This window comes from Rhodamnia argentea, chromosome 2, assembly GCF_020921035.1.
Source record: "Rhodamnia argentea isolate NSW1041297 chromosome 2, ASM2092103v1, whole genome shotgun sequence".
Taxonomy (NCBI): domain Eukaryota; kingdom Viridiplantae; phylum Streptophyta; class Magnoliopsida; order Myrtales; family Myrtaceae; genus Rhodamnia; species Rhodamnia argentea.
In genome coordinates, this window is record NC_063151.1 from 8,694,308 (window position 1) to 8,715,818 (window position 21,511).

At 39.3% G+C, this 21,511-nt stretch overlaps 3 protein-coding genes and 1 long non-coding RNA gene across 5 annotated transcripts; 2 read left to right on the top strand and 2 right to left on the bottom strand.

Moving 5' to 3' along the window:
• The first annotated feature begins 274 nt into the window (after positions 1–274).
• On the top strand, positions 275–3,909 carry LOC115738784 (AP-2 complex subunit sigma). The gene is made up of 6 exons (XM_030671522.2): positions 275–447; positions 558–656; positions 781–831; positions 1,661–1,834; positions 3,035–3,094; positions 3,577–3,909. Exons 1-6 carry the CDS (start codon positions 445–447, stop codon positions 3,616–3,618), a joined length of 429 nt encoding a protein of 142 aa, XP_030527382.1. The 5' UTR covers positions 275–444; the 3' UTR covers positions 3,619–3,909.
• An 87-nt stretch (positions 3,910–3,996) lies between these two features.
• LOC115738701 lies at positions 3,997–4,993 on the top strand. Its single transcript, XR_004015141.2, has 2 exons — positions 3,997–4,167; positions 4,252–4,993. It is a non-coding gene; the product is annotated as an uncharacterized LOC115738701 (long non-coding RNA).
• Positions 4,994–5,720: 727 nt separating this feature from the next.
• Positions 5,721–6,477, bottom strand: LOC115738705 (snakin-2-like). The gene is made up of 3 exons (XM_048274094.1): positions 6,361–6,477; positions 6,202–6,244; positions 5,721–5,938 (listed from the first exon to the last, which is right to left on the bottom strand). The coding sequence occupies exons 1-3, from the start codon at positions 6,448–6,450 to the stop codon at positions 5,757–5,759; spliced, it is 315 nt and encodes a 104-aa protein (XP_048130051.1). The 5' UTR covers positions 6,451–6,477; the 3' UTR covers positions 5,721–5,756.
• Positions 6,478–11,433: 4,956 nt separating this feature from the next.
• On the bottom strand, positions 11,434–12,543 carry LOC115738691 (snakin-2-like). Of its 2 annotated transcripts, none has more exons than XM_030671400.2 (3): positions 12,352–12,543; positions 12,204–12,249; positions 11,434–11,844 (listed from the first exon to the last, which is right to left on the bottom strand). In XM_030671400.2, exons 1-3 carry the CDS (start codon positions 12,430–12,432, stop codon positions 11,663–11,665), a joined length of 309 nt encoding a protein of 102 aa, XP_030527260.2. In that variant the 5' UTR covers positions 12,433–12,543; the 3' UTR covers positions 11,434–11,662. The 2 variants fall into 2 exon arrangements, with proteins under 2 accessions (XP_030527260.2, XP_030527259.2); XM_030671399.2 differs by having other exon boundaries at positions 11,435–11,844; positions 12,204–12,252; positions 12,352–12,541.
• Between the last annotated feature and the right edge of the window lie 8,968 nt (positions 12,544–21,511).

The following is a 21,511-nucleotide window of genomic DNA, read 5'->3' on the forward strand; positions in this document are numbered from 1 at the left end:
CATTTTCTGCTTCAGAGTAAATCAACTTAAAAATGGAATAACACACTTGATAAAGGTATAAGTTCGAGTATCATATATGTTTTCTCGTAGGAGCATTTACGAGTCTTATCAATAATTTTTAACTAATTCATTTTCCACAAAATCAACGCACTTTAAATCCATTCACGGTTTACCTTAAACAACTCTTAAAGACGATATTTGGTTAAGTGTGATGATCTAATTTAGATTCGAAGTTTGCAAAGCATTGTGATACCTCTGTCTTTGTAATTTTCTCTTTCTCTCTCTCTCTTTGGGTAAAATTTTCAACGTTCAAATCAAACTCTGGTCCAAATCATCGAATCGAAATCCCTAGCTGAGCTGCTGCTGCTGCTCGCTCCTCCTCGGCTTGCTCGTGCGAAACGAGCCGGTTCCTGCTCCCGAATCTTCTCCGACGACCCTCGTAAAATGGTGATTCGTTGCTGGGCTTTTGGAATTTAAAGGAAAGATTCGAGCTTTTAGTTGGCTTTCCATTGATTTCGTCTCTGATCGCGTCGTTCCCTGATGCTTTGATTCGCCAGATCCGATTCATACTGTTGCAGAACAGGCAGGGCAAGACTCGTCTCGCCAAGTACTACGTCCCTCTCGAGGACTCCGAGAAGCACAAGGTCGAGTACGAGGTAGTCATTCCTTTTTCCTCCTTGCGATCGATTTGCTTAATTGTGCTTGTTTCTCGTTTTCTTGGCCGGATTGGTGTTTTTGCTGGTTAATCTTTTCTCTTTTGTGTGGTTAATGGATTTCTAGGTTCATCGGTTGGTGGTCAATAGAGATCCCAAGTTCACCAATTTCGTCGAGGTTAGAATCTTCGATTTTTCCCTACAGTTACTTTCTTTTTCATTGATGATCCTGTCATTTGTTGGCTCTTTTATGCAAATGCATCATAAGAACATGTTATACGGATAATTCCCATTGATTGTTGTGGTCACGGCGATAGATGAAGAGAATTTAGGAGTTTGTGAACACAAAAGGAGGATCATAGGGAAGTAGAAAAGAAACAGAGGAAGAGGAGAAATAAAAGAAGCCAAGAGAAAGATGAGCACTGAACTTCTAATGACTTGGTTTTCTCCACTCCTCAGTGACTTTACTTATGTGCCTGAAACCACCATAGCCAATAAGGTGTCCTCATAGATTGAGCACGCCCGTTCACTGATTGGTTTATGAAAATGCAACCGAAGTGATCCATAATATGAAAGAGTGGTTTGTAAAAAAAGAGTGCTTCTTTGTTCAGCCATTCTAGTTCTAAGCATCCCTGCTTGTTTATTCTTTCTTAAGTCATCAGAAATATATTTTTTTCCTGGCGGCATTATGTGTGAATTTCTTTATGGCATTGTCAAATCTATGACAAATCCAGATGGGATAGGCTCACTTTGAGATTTGCGATACATGTTTCTGTGCAGTAAACTTTAGGAAATACCTCTTTTATCTTTTAGGATGTATGAGGAGGAATTCGTTCAACATTTGATAGCCAAATATCCAACCATTTCGTTTACATCTGATTGTACAGTGAACTACATTTGTGATTCCATAGTCTTGATTTTGCAGTAACACTTTGTCTTTTCGGATGCTGAAAAGTTCCATGTTTCCTAGTTGCACATGAAGGTCTAATTGAGATTTTAAATTGCAGTTTCGAACACACAAGGTTATTTACAGGCGATATGCTGGACTATTTTTCTCGCTCTGTGTTGACATAACGGATAATGAGCTTGCATACTTGGAGTGCATTCACTTATTTGTGGAGATTTTGGATCACTTCTTCAGCAATGTCTGTGAACTAGACTTGGTATTCAATTTTCATAAGGTTTGTCCATAACCATCAGCTCTACTTATGTCTGAACCTGCTTCTGTATCACACCTTACAATTTTATGCTGCATTATTATATGAAATTAGTTATCAGATCTTGTCTGGCTGTCTATTTTCTTGTGCATACTACATTGGTGCTGTTGTCTGAATATGTGAGTGGAGCTGGACACTAGAATATGCTCTCTCTCGTGTAGGGTTTATGTACATCTTTCTTCTCCAATTGTTGGTAGACTGGGTTTCTGGAATTTCTGGAAAACCTTCACTGAATTAGCTATTTTTACTTAGTTTTCTTTAGTTTTAAATGGCCATCTCATATTTGAATTTACACCGAAAGACCCATTTGTTGTTGCATCCACTCACTGTCTTAATGCTGTATTTGGCTGTTCAAATTGACTAATTTCTCTTGGCTCATTTGGGTGTAAGCTATGAAATTTTGCTATGTATTTCAAGCTACTTTAGGGAATGGGCTGACAGAATCAGTGCTTGTTGCTTTCTTGTTAGTTTGAATAGGTTCTACACTCTAGAATTTATCTTGAAGCTCGAGAAGCTTCATTCCGTTGAGGGTAAAATCTACCCCATTGTGTTGTGCTCAACCAAAATTTCTCTGTTTCTCTATTTGTGTTTTAGGATTTATGCTTTGCTTTTACTAGAAACTTCTAAACATTTGGGACGGTAAAGGTTGAGCAAGTCCAGCTGTTGTCTCTAATCTGTTTTCGGCATAAGATCTAGTTATTGCTTTGAGAATGGGTAACTATGAAAAGACGGTGGATTTGCACATAATGGTGTAGGTTTTAGCTTGAAAGGAGCACACATGAGGTCTCAAAGCACAATTTGATCAGAAGTGGAAGTTCGACAGATAGTTGAGAAGTCTCTTATTCCCAATTATAGAGTTAAATGGTTAGTAGTCTGCCAAACTTGCTGGATATTGCAACAGCCTGAGCAAAGCTAGGGAATCATGATGCTGCTCATTTTCTCTATCTCATGTGTAGTGTCAACTTGTGGTTCACGAGGTTCTGCTTCATTGTGTTTGTATGAATAGTTCAAGTGTCCAAACAGTGTTATTTGTCGTCTTGACTAAATTATTATGCTTTTATATTCTTTGATGTTGCCTCCATCTTGTTGGGGACACCAGCATGTTTATCATGGTTGAAGAACTTATTTCTTAGAAATCAACTCACCTTTTTCCCCCTTGTGAAGGTTTATCTGATACTTGACGAATTCATCCTTGCCGGTGAAATCCAAGAAACAAGCAAGAAGGTAAACATCTTATGTGGTTGTTTTGTATTTTAACATCTAGTCGTCAGATTGACTTCCTGCTTTGGTGTGTAGCAAGATATGTTCCTCTTTTGAGATCGCTTCAATCAGCTATCTGTTTCAATTGTTTTTCCCTTTCCTTTTTGGTTTTCGGGAGAGTGAGGGAACAGTTGCAGTTGAGGGTTCCAGGGGTTGCACATTGGATGACACCAACACTACCTTTAAGAGACAGAAATACAAAAAAGGAAGGCAACTGTCAACCCAAAACAAAAGAGGCAGGAAAAAAACAAAGAATCTCTCCCAGGTCCATGCAGCCATGAAAAAGCTCACACATGCACATGCATACACTATGGACCTTGAGATCATTTAGGGAAATAGAATCACGGACCATGAACAACAGCTTTTTACACAAAGCATATGCTTTTCCATTTGGTTCCTGCAATTTTACGTAACAGTCACTGAAGCGATTTTCCTTTGGGTTGCAGGCAATTATAGAGAGATTGGGGGAACTCGAGAAGCTAGAGTGATGCTCCTTTTACCATCTAAAGAAATCTTCAAGTGGGAAATTCGATATTCTGCATCCCTCCCCTCCTCATCAGTTCAGTGTAGCTATTTTTTCTAGAGATGTTCTGTTGTATTGTGATTGGTTTTGTCCACATTGTTTGTGGAAATGTGCTATTCAAAATTTTCTCTGCGTGCCATTCGTGATTGCTCCACTTTGTGGAAGTCTGTTCTTGTCATTCGATAAATCATCCGTGCTCGATTCCAAGCTTTACGGGATAGAGGCCCACCTTTTATGTGATTCATCTTTTATCCTCGCAAGTGCAAGACGGTGATCATGGTGAACATTAAACTGACTAGTTGTCCCTATGTTAGAGGTGTTCCAGAAATGTTTGCGATTGAGATTGCTATAAAGTTGTGTGGGATGCGGCAGGTTGCCAAAGTGCCTACTGCTTTAGGTACTACATGATCTGACAGGCTTCACGAAGATTGATCCTTTGCTCGAATGAGATTGATCATGCATCCCTTGAAATGTGATTAATCAGTTTGAAGCGTAGTGAAATCATGTAAGATATGTAAGTATCATTTCCTCCTGCGGGACGAACTTAATACACTACAGTAAGTCTTAAATTCCCGCTTCTCATTATTCAAATTATCAGTTTTTTTGCACAGTTGACTTGCCTGTTCCGAAAAGCTTAAGGACATTTATGACGGCCTCAGTGGGTGGTCAGGTTGGCATAGCAAGGGAAGACTACGTAGTGGCCGTATGTTCCGGCAGCCACACACCGGCAGCGAGCACAACATGTCCCACAAGCTCTTTCATATAAATGCACCCATCTATTCATTCTATCCAGAGCAACGAGTTTTACCCATAGAGAGTGATACGGATCGCACTGATGGATGGACAGGAAGATGTTACCTATAAGTTCGTGATACGACAATGGAATTGATGCGGTGCACGTATCCGATTCAGTCACCTGAGAAAGTTTCGAAGCCTGAGTCCAAATTGGAGAAGGATTCAATACCCGAGTAAGAACTCTCAATCCTGCAAGATTTGACCGACGAAAGAAACAACCAGATTAAGTTTTCATTTTGGGGCAAAAGAACTTGACTCTTACCCGAGAGGACGGCCAGAGTATGGTGCATCGTAACGATGGCAGAAAATAGCAGGAGCGTTATGCAGGAGCCAAAGATCTCCATAACTCGAAACCTTCGCGATAAAGATGCTTTAGGCACACACACCCTGATTGCTTTGTCTTAGAATTCACAAAAGTCTGGAATTTGTATTGTATGTATGAAGAGAGATGTGCCAAGTCCAAGGGTCACATGATTTGCGGATGGTTTGACTTCAAGGCTTTCGCTGGTTTGCTAAGTTTGAATGGAATGGAATGTTAGATTAAAGCTTCTTCGGCCAGGACGTAGGATGAACCTACTACATGTATTAACTGAAGTTTTCGGTCATAACATGTTTTTATCACGCGGAAGAAAACGATAAGAAAGTTTCGAGTATTCGAGATAGAACAGAAAATGGGGGGCATCATGCATATCGTTCACAACATTCCTCACTAACTCCATTGGAAAGTGATCAGAAGTGCCAAAAAAATCCCTTCTCTTATTTCTCCTTCTGATCACATACATGCTCATAGGGAAGGCAACAATCAGTTAAGGTAACGACTAAGGTACAAATTTTTGTGTTTTATTAGTGTTGGGGTCCATGGGGTTTACCCTGGTCCGCCCATGTAGGCAACCACATCCCATGCACAACCTGTCAATAAGACAGTTATCAACATCTGTGAAACGACGTGATATATGTGTTTTATCTATTGTTCTTCCCTTTGCTAAATTCCTTCGATAGAACGAAAGAATAGAGAATAGTGAAACGACGGCAACGACGATTCTCTCTTCCCCTCTCCCGAAAGTGATATCGGGACGAACTCTCTTACTATAACGGTAACATTTAATCTGTGAAAAATGAGGTATATCCGTTCTGTAATGTAGTTCTCCGATCGGTGATTCAAGACAACCTTAGGGCTTGTTAATTCCGTGTAATTTGTTGTGTATGTTAATCGGGATCGGTTCCCTTCAATTAGCGACAACACGGCCTTCACTGGGAAAATACATACACCCAGCCACCCTCGGACCAAAACGACGTGACTTGCAGCTTCTAACGACACTTGCGCTTGTTGTCGCGGGTCGTGAGGCTGGCGTAGCAAGGGCACGTGTCAAGGTTGCCCGAGATGCCCGGCGGGATGCAGTTGCACCGCACGCAGCACGTGCCGCACGCCCTCTGACACAGCCTCGGCCTCGACGATAGTTCGCACCTTGCAGAGCAGGCTCCGCCGCAATCTGCAATTTTTTTTTTTTCCAAATTCATCAGATCAATGTTTGAAGAGCGGCATCGTCAGTTTAAATCTGCTTTCCGGCCTACAGACGTTGTCGCGATGGACACGCAACAGACCATATGACATGCGTACGTCGGAATGATCGGCGAACGGCGGGTAGACGGGATTAAAGCCTCTCGCTCCAACCTGTGGGACACAAAAAATGATAATGAAGAGAATAACACTACAAGGATCAGAAAGGGAGACTCGTGAGAGTTTCTTACGTACCCATCCTTTTGAGAAGCGTTTTCTCTGCTACATCTCCTGTTCCCTGCAAGATCATTCCCGTTTGGTCAGTCCACAAAAGCAAGATACGAAGGACTTCATCAAAGAAAACAACCAAAGCGGGTAGCGAATGAAAGGAGAAGAAGGGGTTTGCTGTATTACCGAGTCCTGTAAATCAGCTGGGGCCACTTGGAGGAGGAGGAGGGAGGCGACGATGAGCAAGGAAGCAGTCAAAAGCTTGGAGCTGGCCATGGACAAAGGGTGGCTCGAAAAGGAGATGACAAGATGATATGGTATTATTGGTGCATGAAACAGGAGAAAGGGTTGGTCGTATTTGTAGGTTGAGATTGAATTTGAGGGAGAGAAATCAAAAGGTGGTAGGTGCACAGCTAAGGCTGGATGGGTCGGCACATGCGTTTTGTTAGTCCAAAAAGTTTGGAATATGCTTATGCGATAGTTTTTTTTAATCTAAAATTGACATCATGTTGTGATATTGTGGGATCCACTCTTTCATCAATTTGTGGCCCTCAACATATTGTTATTCTCATAATCACTAAAAAAACTGATATGTTAGCAAAATCCAAAAAGTTTTTGAAAGACCGTGAGAGTGACATCATGTTGTATGTTATAAATTATTGAATAAGTGGGCCCCACAATAATTTTTAATTATTTATTATTCATTTTTTGTGTGGACTAGAAGGCTCTTAATCTCACAATAGATTTAGGACAATCACATAACCATTTGAGATTTGCTAGCATAATCGTGTTTGGGTGACCGTGATAGTAACAACATGTTATGAATCACTAATTTTTAAAGGAGTAGAACTCACAATAATTTCTCATTAATTATTTTATATATATTTATGGCTCAAAATATATCGTTAATTTTATAATGAGTTAAGAATGGACACATAATTGCATTTTAAAAAAGGAAAAAGGGGTGACATGCAAGCTCATGATTCTCTGCGCGCATGTTAAGGTCCCCCAAGATGATTAAAAGAAAATAAAGGTGTGTGAAACCCAAAAAAGGGGAGAGGCGGAAGGTGGTGGTCGGGAATATTTTTGTAGGGGGAAAAGGCTTTAGAAACATATGGAAGTTGTACTCACCATATCATTGTGCCAATAATGCAAAAGAATATAAAAGAGAAATCTAACTCATAGATTAGATAATTAAAGGAAAAATTATCAAAAAAGTCCTAAACTTATTGTAATTGTGCCAATTCAATCTTAATTTTTTTTTTTTGGCTGATTCGGTCCTAAGCATTTTACAATTATGTCAACTCAGTCCATTCAGCGAATTTTGACCGGCCAATGCTAAAGTGGATACCGGTCGCCAATGACACAAAATTTTAACATTTTTTTTATAAAAAAATTCCTTTTTTTCTTTCTTTTTTCTTTTCCTTGTCTCTTCTTCCTATAACCGGTTGGTTCGATGGTCGGCCAAATGCAATGGCCGGTGACGCGGCGAGGCTCGACCTCGCCGTCGCCGCCTCACCCGGCGACGGCAAGGTTGAGCCTTGCCGGATCTGGCTGGCCGTCGCCGGAACTCGGGGACCGGCTGGAGGAAGAAGAGGGAAGGGGAAGGAAAAAAAAAAGGAAAAACAATAAAATATAATATAATAAAATATTTTGTTGCTGGTCGGCATCCACGTCGATATCGGCCTATCAAAATTTGTCTGATGGATTGAAATGACACAATTATAAAAATTTTGGAACAGAATCGACCAAAAAAAAAAAGTTTATGACTGAATTGGCACAATTGCAATATGTTTAGGACTTTTTTGGTAATTTTCCTAATAATTAAATGATTCAATAAATTTTGACATGGTGGTTGACCATGATTCGCTTAGTATTAAATGACAGTCTATCACATTACTTGACAAATTAATTTTATCCCACCAAATTTTACACTACTCATAACTATCCAATAATTCTTTTTGGGCGCACATGACATTTACGTGGTTTTAATAGTTTTCCTATATTTGATTCTCTTTTCGAAAAATTACCAAAAAAGTAGTAAACTTATTGTACATATGCCGATTCAGTACAAATCTTTTCATCGTACCAATTTAGTTTTAGACCTTTTGATAATTTGCTAATGTAGTCTTTCCAATCAACTTTGATTAAATAAGGACTCGGGCCGTCTTACGTAGAACCGTTGATATTGAATTAGACAATTTTACAATTTTTTAAAAAGAATTTTTGAACTTTTTCTTATTTTTCTCTTTTCTTATTTTTTTCTTTATTGCGGCTGGCAAATGCTCGGTGACCCTCGTCGGCTGGCGACAAGGGTCTCGCGGCTAGTGAGGCCGACCCTTGCCTATGGCTGATCGCTGACCATTACTTGAGATCAACCACTAGCCAAAAGGAAAAAAAAAATTCAGAAAATTTTAAAAGATTGTCCATATTAGTGCTAACCACTCCGCATAGGATGATCGACGCTGATTGGACTGTCATATCAGAAATTTATAGTCAAAATTACCCGGAAAGACTACATTAGCAAATCGTCAAAAGGCTTAGGACTAAATTGTTACAATTTTGACGAAAAAAATTATCACAATTGAAAGGTTTAGGATTGAATTAGCTGTCGCACAATAAGTTTAGGACTTGTTTGATAATTTTTTCATTCTCTTTTTATTCAGTTGAACCAAAGTTTCTTTGGTTTCATTAGTTCATGGGAATAGTCATAGCGCACCTTTTGTGCCTAGTATAGTTAGATGTGAATTCAATCTCTTATATTATGCCAGCGTCTTCTGTTCCATTCATTAGACTTTGATATGTCACTTCATTTTGGCCTCGGCATACTGTTGCTTGCACTTGTCAAAGGTTTCTTGTTTTAAGCAGTCAGTGATGTCTAGGTCAGCTTTCGCGTATTTTCACTGGTCTACCTTCGTGGACGATCTTAAGGGCACACTATTTTAGTTAAGGATGCGCCATCACCACGTACCCATTGGTTTGAACAAATTCAAACATTTAAACTAAGTATTAGTAATCCTGCTAAATTTTACATAATATGTATCCTTGTTTTTATACTCGATATGTACAATTAACTCCTCTTTGTGATCAATGTTACCATAGAATTTGTTAACTAATTCGAACAAACATCCCAGTTTTCACGGGCCATGTTTTCCTCCATCTTTAGTTGGAGCAAATTTTCTCCAACCATGCCTTTGATTAGTGGATTACGACATCATTCACTTTTAATTTTAGGGATAAGTTTATTATAAGTCCTAAAACTTGTCACGAAAATGCAGTTGATTTCTAAAATTTTCAAAAAATGCAATTAAGTCATAAAACTTGTTAAATTGATGCAGTCAAATCATTCTGTTGATTCTACCCAATTTAGCTAATTGAAAATGTTAACGTGATTTTTTTTTATTTTCTCTATGCTACGTGGTGCTGGTGTGGCTAAAATGAATGTCGTTTTGGTCTCGATATGGTATTTTAGTACAAATTTTGTTTAAGTTATATTAAAAAATAGGCAAAGTTTAAAAAGAAATAAAAAAATTAAGAAAAGGGAAATGCAAGAGTTTTCCCTTTTGTTTCTTTTAAAATTTTCTTATTTTTTTTGTAAATTTTGTAATTTTTTTAAAATTCAATTTTGGATCAAAATGACGTAGTTTTAGCTTTATATGTTTGAGTGAACAACTCAATGAGGACTTTTGCATTGGAATTAGTGAGTTTATGGGATCTGTTTATGGGATCCACGTTAGTGATTTGTGTCAGAAAGGATTGAATTGGTACAAATGCAAAATGTTTAGGACTCAATTAAAAAAAACTATCATTAAATTGACACAATTATAATAAGTTCTAGACTTTTTAAATAATTTCCCCCTTAAAGTATCAATCCAACTTCAAGTTTTTGCAGAAAAGCAGCGCTTTATTTTTCCTGAAAAAGATTATGTGAAGATTTTAAATTCCAATTATGCTTAATCTTTTCCTGGCTTATCTCTGCTAGTTGTAGTTGTATACTACTATAGTTAAAAGAGAATTAAAGGGGATATTTGTCTATCAATTTTGTCAGTGAAATTTCACGCTCTTCATTTTAGAGATCATTCAATAGAAAAAAGATTCAGCTCGTCTATTACAATGCAAGGACAAACGATTATCGTGATTAGCATACATTTTTGTTTTTTTCACTTACCCACACTTTTTCAATTATCACCAACAATTACTCCCTTTTTCTTGGCAGCACTTGCGTGCTCTCCAAGTTTTAGTTCGAAAAATTCCTTGTTACAAAGCAAATTAGAAAGCAATGTTGTTTTGGATCTAAGGAAATTGAAATGGCAATCATGAAAACAAGCGAAATAAAGCGGCCAACGCATTACCTAAAGGAAATCAAACATGAACGCTTGAAAGTGGAAACGAACTATGAATGAAAGTTACGTGCGCGTTGACGTTCAAATAGAGTCATTGAAATGAACGCAACACTGGTATTCACATTGCACATTACGCATAACAAATCTAGCCCTAAAATTGAAACTAATTCGAAAGATATCACTTCGAAAGAGAGCAAAGGAATCAATAATCTATGTTCCGATTTTGATAATGTAGAATAGAATAGAATAAAATTGTTCGGAAAAAATTGACAAAATCACATGACAATCCAAAAGTTGTCAGGATAACACTAAGGCAAGTTTTGCTAATCTTCAATACTTGCAAATTTCAAATGTTTATTCAAGCAACTTATTTATCTTCTATTTCTATTTCTATTATCATCAGCCATGCGTCTATATATAATGGGTTTGGTGAGACTGCCAACTCGCAAGTCAACTGGTTGACGATGCCAACGTCATGCATTGCATGGAGATTTTGTCGTTTGCATGCAGAACCATATAAAATTATGGGGAATAGGCTTCCAAGCTTGCTTACTTAATATTTACTTTTGAGATATTTCACGGCCTAAGTTCCATCTAGAATCGATCAATTTCATAACAGAGTTTCATGCAAGATTTAATTGAGAAAGTGGTGGTACAACTAGGGATAAAGAGAAATACAACGTCTAATTATTGGTGGATGGACTGTGGGATTAACTTAGATCCTCGACTAACAATTTCGTCGTCTACTTAGGAAAATCGACCGAGTTCTTGATTCTTATCCAGGTAGTGCGTGCTCCATATTTTTTATGCATCCGACTAGACCCTCGGTAGACATAACAATCGACTATCTAACGGTTTACTCGTCTCTTAGTCGCCGAATTAATGTAGACAGAAAAAAAAAAAAAAAAACTTGTACTTCTTGAGGTGACCCTAAGAACCGTGATCTGAACTCATAAAAGTTCTTTGTTCTTATTTCTCTATACACGGAGAACTCGACATGATATCGGGGTTTTACATAGGAACATTCTAATTATTGTACTGAAGATCACGCGCTAATCAATTAAATTCCTTTATTCTCGGCTACATATGCCCATCAAAATGACACGAAACTCGCACTCCAATTCCACAGCGGGTGCTTGACTAGGTTAAGGGCACTTGAGTCTGCCTCCATGAGTGGTCATGCTGGCGTAGCAAGGGCACACGTCCCGGTTGCCGGCGGTCCCCGGCGGCACACAATTGCAGCGGGTGCAGCAGGTCCCGCATGCCCTCTTGCAAATTTTCTGCCTTGATGCTAACTGGCACCTGGCGGCGCAAGCCGCTCCACAATCTGAAGAAGGAAGAGCTCATGGGTAGTAATATGGACCAGTAACAATGCAAAAATAAAAAGCCATGTCCAATGAGAACGTTGTTAATTTAAACTCTTGGGAAATCAATTGTTAAAATGCACGTCTGATTTGTGTTATAGAAATCTTATATTAGGGATTTGATGTGGTATGAAGCAATTACTATATCCATCTTGGCCATAATTCAATGGCTTGAGCTTTTAAGTGGGTCTAATAAATATGTTAACGGGCAAGGGACTTGGACTCCATCTCATCGATCTCTCCGGGGGAAGGAATAATACTTTTGTTGCGCGCAACTAATAGCAATATGTCGAAGAGCACCGGTTTAAATTGAGATATTTACCTACTTTTTTGGCGGCAGAACTTTCCACGGATTCAGAGCTCTCCTCCTGCTCACAACATATGCAGGTCGAGATTAATTGGTGACATAAAAGACTAGAAGAATTCACCATCAATGTACACGCGTTGAGAGAGAGAGAGATTTCAATTACCGTAGCATCAGCAGCTTCAACAAGCTGATGGAGAACGAGGAGGGAAAGGAGCAAACAAGCTAAAACCTTGGACAGAGACATGACTGCTTGAATGATTGGGATCAATGGAGGGGTGTGTTAAGGATGTTTTCTCGTCTCTTGTGGGATTCTGCAACACATCGAGAGCCAACGAGTCTCTTTATATAGGGAGTCCTAAATCGAGTCGATGACTGTAATTTCTTGGTCGGTTTTATGCGAGGACGGGGATATTTGGCGCATGAGGGAACGAACCAAGAGAATGAAAATTTCAACTGGTACACTTTGCTGATGGCACTAGACGCGTGCCGGTACATTTGGCGGAGAGAAAAAAAGATAGAAAAAGCAGATGTGCTCTGGAATCATCCGGACGTGCCGAAACTCTTTTTGACAAGTTGCATTGCCTTTATCGCTTAGTTGGTGGATTGATAGATATGGATATGTCCTGGTCCAAAGCAAAAGCAGCTCGTGGTATTCAAGGGTACGCGTTGACAGAGCCCCCAAAAAAAATTCACAAGAGAAGTAGAGATTGTACCCTGCAAGTTCTTTAATCTGAAGCTGAGTTGTAACGCAATTCTGCACCCCGCGTGAACGAATAAAGAAAGGTGGCAGAAAGATCTGGTAGTTGGGAGATGTTAATACTTGGGATGTCACCCGGCAACACCAAGTCTTCTTGCATAGTCATTTACCTGAGCTAGCTTTCGCATTAACATTTCAGATTCAAGCCTCTAAACCAATCAAAGACGGTTCTTGTACTCGGGTATAGATGATTTGGAGGTAATAACTTCCTCGTGGTCTGCCTGAACGAACCTAGCAGTCAAGTCTAGAGCCCTAGGCTGGTTGGTGTTAGAAAAAAAATTCATAAATGACGCCGATCTCGCGACTATCGATCAAGTACCGAGTTGTCAATTCAATAAAGAAGCTGTTGATTCAATGAACGAGTTGTCGATCGGTTGCCAATGACCGTCCGACTCCCAAGATGGATGCACAAACTAGTGCATGCAACCAAGACTTGTCTTTATTGTAGTATAGTTTTCAAGGGTCATTATTAGGTGAGTTTATCAGAGTCTATTCGTATTTCGATGTGTAGTTAGTGCCATGTATATACATCGCGTCTATTCATATTTCTAGAGTAGATCAAGAGTCGTGTATTAAGCCTATAAATAGGCACGTCTTGTAACGAGATTTTGTATGAGTGACTCCAAGGTGACACACAAAGAAAATTTTATCGTCTCTTCCTCCTTCGTGAGTGTTTGTTCTTCACCTTCAATTTATCCCATCAGTCGAAGTGTAAGTCCCCTTTTGCCACCTAAGGTTAAGCATATTATACATGGTGAGACCGCTTTTGCAGCGGTGCTCAAAGAATGGAAAGAACTATGATCTCGGATAGGTTTGTCCTAATTTCGGAAGGAGGCTTGTGACTGATAGAGGTAGTCTCTATGAATATCGGAATTTCCGCTAGTTGGATTATTAAGCGGAATAGCCAATTATATATGTGAATTAGTGACAATTGAGTTTTGAGGTATCAAATCAACAGCGCAATAGCTCATGGATGAAATGAAGTGATGGGTGAGGTAATTGTCGAACGAAAGGACAAGATCTCCTAACGCATACTTTTGGTCTCGAGTTGGTTCATGTGTGGATTACAGATTGAGATGACCATTTTACTAGCGGGCACAATCGATCTTTAGACGTAAATATGAAGGACGGGCGTGCTAAACTTAGATTTGATGGGCCGTTAATTGTCAGATATCGTCTTGGATCTTCAAAGGAGTAGTGAGCCCCAGAGCCGGTTCACGATATAAGCCGTGAAGTCTCGTGGATAGCCCCACCCCAACCGACCTGCCCCTCCTATAAAAGCCTCAATCTTCTCTGTCCTCACTCATTCTTCCCCTTCTATTTTTCGTGAAAAGCCCTCCCCTCCCTTCCTTTTCTCTCTCGGCTTCCCTCTTGCGCATGACCTCCTCGCTCGCTCCGCGTTCACCCGACGACCTTACAGGCTCGACTATAGCGATCCCTTGAGCTCAGCCACGACCTCAGCCCCTCCATTATCGCTTGAAGCCTCGCCCGCATGCCCCCTCAACCATTCGGCCGGGCACGCCAAAGAGGAAGAATGGCAGCCCATGCTTGTTCTTGTGCCAATTCAACTCTCATTTTCTTCTTGAGCGACCTCAAGGCAAGTGATCATCTATTCTTGTCCCTATTCTACCCATTCATCGTTTGTTTTAGTGCAGAATGCCGATTTTAGAAATGGGTTTGTTGATGAAGAGATTGGGTTGCATATCGGGGAAGATAGGCTTATTTGGACGATCCGTCACTTACTGTAGTATCCACAGGTCTTGGGTAAGCCGATTCCATAGTCCGATCGTTTGGATTGGAGACAAAACTACTCAAATTGAAGTTGGACAGCACGGGGGTGGTTCGGCCGTACAAGGAAGGAAGATATGTGGCTTCAGGTGTTTGGACAATGATTCGAGCTCCGTTTTCTCGAGCAAAGGGCTAAAGGCAAGCGAAGCCTCTACCCTTCCTACTAGGCAAGCTATTTGTCGCTTGATTGGGCGCGACAATGCTGTCTATTTCTGGGTGCACCGATGGGATGTTCAGGTTGCATGGTTAGGAGATTTGCCTTGCATGTGGGTTTTGCTTACCAAGTTATGTTCGTGTGGCTTTGGATAGTCAAATAGTATGCGCTGATTGTCTTGATTGTTGTTGTGATAGTGCGAATTCGGGGATGGTTTGGCATAGGTGGATTCGGCCTTGTGGCCGTGTGGTACGTGTGTCACATTGGGTTCCGCTTGCTTGAATAGACTAAGAACATGTGTTTTGTGTCCTAGGTTGGTCCAGTCGTTATGTCATATGCATTGCATGTTAAGTATCGAAGCATGCACACACTAGATTGCATTGCTAGATGAGTCTTAATTCGGTTGGTGCGTGTAAGCTTGATGGATTGGTGGCTGAGTTATATATGAATCTGACTAAAGAACCAAGATCCCGTCGGCCTGTGTCTCGACGAGAACAATATAATATCCGCCTATGTCCGGATAATATCCCATGAGAGCCAGAGTGGAAATCGAAAAGTTCACGACTTGTGTCCCGTTGGAATGGAATGCCCGGGTCTGTGTCCCTCAAAAGCCCTCGAGTTGGGAAGAATTGAGACGTGTCACTCATGATTCCCATGACCGGTGTCCCATGGACAGAAAGTTAAGATGTTTATCCCTTATAATTAAGGCCTGTGTCCTTCGGAGATAAATTGAGGCATGTGTTCCTCAAATAACCATGGCTTATATGCCATGGTAATCGATTCTGAAGTGGAAACTAAAAGGGTAAACATATGAGTCAAATGCAAGCTCATGCGTGTGCGAGTCGTATTGCATAATGTGTGGCTATGTAGCACCGACACGACACGGGACACAACACGACACAATACGCCGACACGTGATTTCTGGAAAAATAGAGAATTTCAATACGCTAGGATACGTTATATATTAAATATAATTTATATATATACATGATAAATTATCATTTTTATCATTCCACAAATAAATAAATTTTAAAAAAGAGCCATAGAATAAATTTACACTAAAAATACCATGTGCCTGCCATCTTTGGGGACGAAATCTTCCGTGGAAGTGAAGAGAGAGTTTCTAGGGAAAATGGCCCGTGTGTGGGTTTTTTGTTCTGCTTCTCGTTCATAGACACAAGCCAACCATATCCATGCCAATGAATGAAAGTGTTACAATGAGGGACAGAAGAAGTTGGTTCACACATGATGGAAGCCTTTATTTTTCATGCAAGTTAAGCAAGAGTATGTCTAATGGAAGCATGGGGAAAAGTACACTAGAAGTGTTATAACTTTTGTATGGTGTTCACTTAAGTGCCATAAGTTTCAAAACGTTCACTTAAGTGCCATAACTTTCAAAAATCGTTCATTTGAGTGTCATGCCAATGTGGACACCGGGAAAGCTGACGTGGCAGCTGGAAAGTTAACGTGGCACTTTGGAAAAATTACTTTAGCACGCCGGAAAGCTGACGTGGCACGCGTGAAAAGTTACTGTAGCACGCCAAAAAAGTTACCGTAACACTCAAGTGAACGATTTTGCTCGACGTAGACTCAAGTGAACAATTTTGAAAGTTATGACACTTATGAACGTTTTGAAAGTCATGACACTTAAGTGAACGCCGTACACAAGTTATGACACTTCGAGTGTACTTTTTCCGGAAGCGTGTCTTCGAAACATGAGACGAGCAAAGACATCGGAAAATATTCCAATCATAAGAGCGGCGAGACGTGGTCAATTTTTTGAGTCCGAAAGGAAACGGAAAATAGAGCAAATCATGTTACTTCGTCTCCCACATCGGATACTAACTTGTGAGAGAGAGGGAAAGCATTCTATAAATGAGCGGTTCTGTGCTTTGAGCAATATCCTGATCTGGATGGGATTGATGAGCCATTAGGAAGCCATGGGTTAGGGGCCCAGATTTTAGTTTCAAAGTACAAGATTTTCTCAAATTATCCTTGGGACACGCGAATCCAGCGTGTCCCATTTGTTGACTGCGTGTAGAAAATTTTGGATACGTGTTGACCGCGTGTCTGACTGTGTCTGTACGTATCGGACACGTATCGGTGTCCGACACAGGGAAAATGTTTTTTTGAGCGTGTCCGTGCTACATAGATGTGTGGTGACATAGTCGAGTCACATTCATGCTTATGATTGATGGATTGTGGTTGGTGTCAAGTCTCGCTTGGTTTGGTGATAGATAGGTAGTTTAGTTGGTAGGTTAGATGCTTTACTTGCTGAGCATTCGTTCATCCCTTGTTGCTAAACCCTTTTTCATATAGTTAGGTTCTTCTGGCCACAAATGAAGTGATGAACTTGGAGCATGTCGAAGGAGACGGTGGACAATACTCCGGAGTAGATGTACCCGTTAAATCCTCCCAGTGTATTTGTTTTGTTTGTTTAAAGAATATAATGTAACTAACCGGTACCTATATTTTTATATAATTAAATGTTTTTGCCCTATATGATTATGTGCGCTATTTATTGAATGCTCTACACGTAGTGAACTCTATTAAGGCCATACCTTACTAGGCGTGCCTGCCATTTCTTTTTATGCATGCTCTTGTGATTGTATGGCCGTTGCTTGTTTATATATTAAGCTTCCACATGCGCCGTATGTATCTATTATAAATACTATAATATAATATTAAATCAAAGTTCATAGTTAGTGCCAGATGATGCCTTGGGATGTCGAAGCTCTGATTAAGGAAGGAAACAAGCTCTTTACAGTTCCAAATTAAGTTTTGATCTCACTCGAGGAAGAAATCTGCAGTTTGTAGAAACTAGCATTGCTAGTTTCGCTCTCTTCGAGTAGTGGGGAGAGCTTTTTAGTAAAGATTCATATCGACTTTTATATGAACAATTTAATTGTTGAGCTATAAATAGCCAGATTTTCTAGTTGTAAATACGTAGGGAAATTAATTGATTGTTAGGAGCAGGTTTTTTCCTATTTATGAGATTTTTTATTCTAATCAGCCCACAAATCAGGGGATTGTAATTGCTCTCATATTTAAGCTTTGTTTCCTATTTTGTTTGCTAGGATTTCTCTATGTATTAGCTATAAAGATAACACTGTCAAAAAGCAAAATATATGAATGAGAATAAGAATTTCTCTTCATTGAAATCTCTCACAGTTTGAGAATCCTAGGCTAAATTTATAAATTTCAAATTGCATCCTTCATTGCTACGTTTTTCAACCTTCATTGCTATTTATTATTCTCCATGAATTTTTTTTTCTATACGCAATCTTCTTAGCTGCATTATTGCTCTTGTTTTCTTCATAACTTTCTTTTTCCATAATGACCACACCCCAAACCACACCTAAAGCCACAGCTTCTACCTCTCCTACATGAACCAATCCGAGGACGTTGCCTCTACACACATAACAGGTGATGTCCTGAACAACAAGCCAACCTATAAATTGAATGAAAAAAATTGTCTCAAGTGATCACAATTTGTTAAGACGTACCTAAAGGGCAAAGGAGAAATCATCCATATACTTGGGACAGGACCCAAGCAAGGAGATCTTGATTTCTATGTGTAGGATGAGACTGATTCCATGATCATGTCATGGCTATGGAATTCCATGGAACGAGCCATAAGTAATACATGTATTTTTCTACCAAAAGTAAAGGAGATATGGGATTCCATCCAACGGACGTACTAAAAGGCTCATGATGTGGCCCAAGTGCATGAAATTAAGGTGAAAATCAATGGGACAAAGCAATGAGTTAAGACTATTACTGAGTATGCTAATTCTCTGCATAACTTATGGCAAGAAATCAATTATTATCGAATATTCTAGATGCGGTGTCCAGAAAACGCGGCCATTCTGAAGAATTTTATTGAAAAGGATAGAGTTTACGATTTCTTAGCTAGGCTTAATTTTGAATTTGACCAAGTCAGAATTCAAATACTTGGCAAGGAGGAAGTGCCATCATTGGAGGAAATAATTTCTTTGATCCGAGTATAAGAAAGTCGTAGATCCTTCATTCTCAAACCACAAGCAGTAGAAGGGTCAGCCTTGACAATCGAGAAAGGTTGATGAAAAAAGTGACATGCCAAGGAATGACAACTGAGACAACTTGTGTCGTGCCTATTGCAACAAGTCGAGACGTACAAAGGAGAAATGTTGAAAATTGAATGACAAACCATCTACTTTAGGCCGATAGTGGGTGAAACAGGTAACACATCCAAGTCCCCGTGTCCACCTAACTCGAGCAATCGATTACATAGAAGTTGAGGAGAAGGCAACCTTCAATACTAAAGAAATTGAGCAAACAAGAAGTTTGTTAGGATCTATTAATAAATCCTCCGGTGCATGCTCACTCACACTCTCAAGTAATTCTTGGTATTGATTTAGAGGCTACTGATCATATGACTCACACCTCATCATATTTCAAAACCTACACACCTTGTCCTAGCACTAGGAAGATTATTGTAGCAAATGGGTCTCTTGTTACTATTATAGAGTTGGAGATGTCTCTATCACATCTAATCTTGTTCTTAAATATGTCTTTTATGCCCTTGAACCGTTTGTCAATCTTATCTATATACAAAAACTCACAAACGATCTTTGTTGTCAAGCTATTTTTTACCCATCTTATTGTGTTTTCCAAGATCGGGGCTCAAAGAGGAGGATTGGCCTTGCTAAGGAATAAAGTGTTGTACTACCTTTAGACACCTCTCATCGCAAGAAGAATTATGAATAATTTGTTTTCATTGTTTCTTAGTACTTCAAATAAAGAAGCTACTTGGCTTCATCATTTTTGTTTTGGGCATCCGTCCTTTCAAATCTTGAATATTATGTTTCAATCTTTGTTTAAAGATTTGAATATTAAAAATCTCCATTGTAGTGCTTGCAAGTTAACCAAGCATAACAGTGTACCATTTCCTATTAGCGATGTCATAATTTTAATCATTTTTATTTGATCCATAGTGACATTTAGGGACCTTCTACGGTTCCAAACATCTTTGGAGCTCGTTGGTTTATCAATCTAATTGATAATTGCTATAGGGTCACTTAGACTTTCTTACTCAAACATAAATCTAATGTGAGTAGCATTATTCTTTCCTTTCATTCTATGATTCAAACTCACTTTGGGTCAAGATCAAGGTCTTTCGATCTGATAACACTAGAGATTACTTTAATCAAGTATTGTCCCCTATTTTCAAAATAAAGCATTATCCGTGAATCATCTTGTATGAATACATCACAACAAAAAGAAATTGCTGAAAGAAAAAATGGCCATCTCTTTGACACAACTCGTGCCTTGTTGTTTCACGGGTAGGTTCCTAAAACATATCGGGGGGAAGCTATTCTTATAGGTACATACATGATCAATAGACTACCCTCACGTACTTTAGACCACAAGACCCCTATGGAAGTTCTTTCTCGATTTCTATCAATTTCGCATATCTAATGGCCTTACACCGCGAGTCTTTGGTTGTACTTCCTTTTTCCACATTCATTATGATCAACGAAAAAACTTAGATCCTTGCTCAATCAAATGTGTTTCTTGGTTACTCACAAGCATAAAAGGGCCATAAATGTTACCATACCCCTTCCAAAAAATTCTCTCTTTCCATAGATGTCGCTTGTGTTGAAAACAAACCATATTTTTCAAAACCTCATCTTCATAGAGAGATTTCACCCATATAAGATAAGGGCCTTGGTGTTGTTGATAACTTGGAATTATTGTCCAATGTCCCTATCAATCCCAACTCATCCATTGTAGCTCATGAACCTACCTTAAATCCTATTTCCTGTCCTCCACAATCTTACACACAACAACCCGCTTCCTTTCCTATTTCCACTAGTCCAACTCGTATTCATGATTCTATGATATTTTCTCGGGTGTATTCAAGGAGGACAACTGTTCCAACATAAGAGCAAATCTGAAATACCACTCTAGCTACTACAAATGAGAGCACATTAAGTCTTGAACCTCCTGTGAATGAACAGTTTAGTGATACATCTAAGACTGATTTTGATCTACCTATTGTTGTTAGAAAAGGGACTAGAGAGCATCAAGAAATCAATTTATATATTGTCAAATTATGTTTCCCTTAATAGATTATTAGAATAGGGTTACACATACACACATACAAATGAACCTAAACCTTATTACTATTCTACCCTTATCTCTAACCAATACTTTCCAACACCCCCCTCAAGTTGGGATGTAGATATCAAATAACTCCAACTTGTTACATGAGCAGCTCACTCTATTTCCCCATAGATACTTAGTAAAAATGTTTGCAAGTTGATCATCCGTCTTTGTCTATGGAAGAATAATCTCCTCTTTGAGAATTTTTCCTCGGACAAAATGACAATCAACCTCTATGTGCTTAATTCGTTCATGGAAAAAAGGGTTGGATGCAATATGCATAACTAAATGATTAGCACAATTTAGCACTGATGGATTTGGCGGTGATCCAATATCTACAAATAGCATCCTCATCCATAGTAATTCACTGGTCACATGTGCCATAGCCCAATATTCAGCTTCAACGCTTGATCGAGAAACTACATATTGTTTCTTGCTCTTCCATGCAACTAAATTACCTCCAAGAAATACATAATA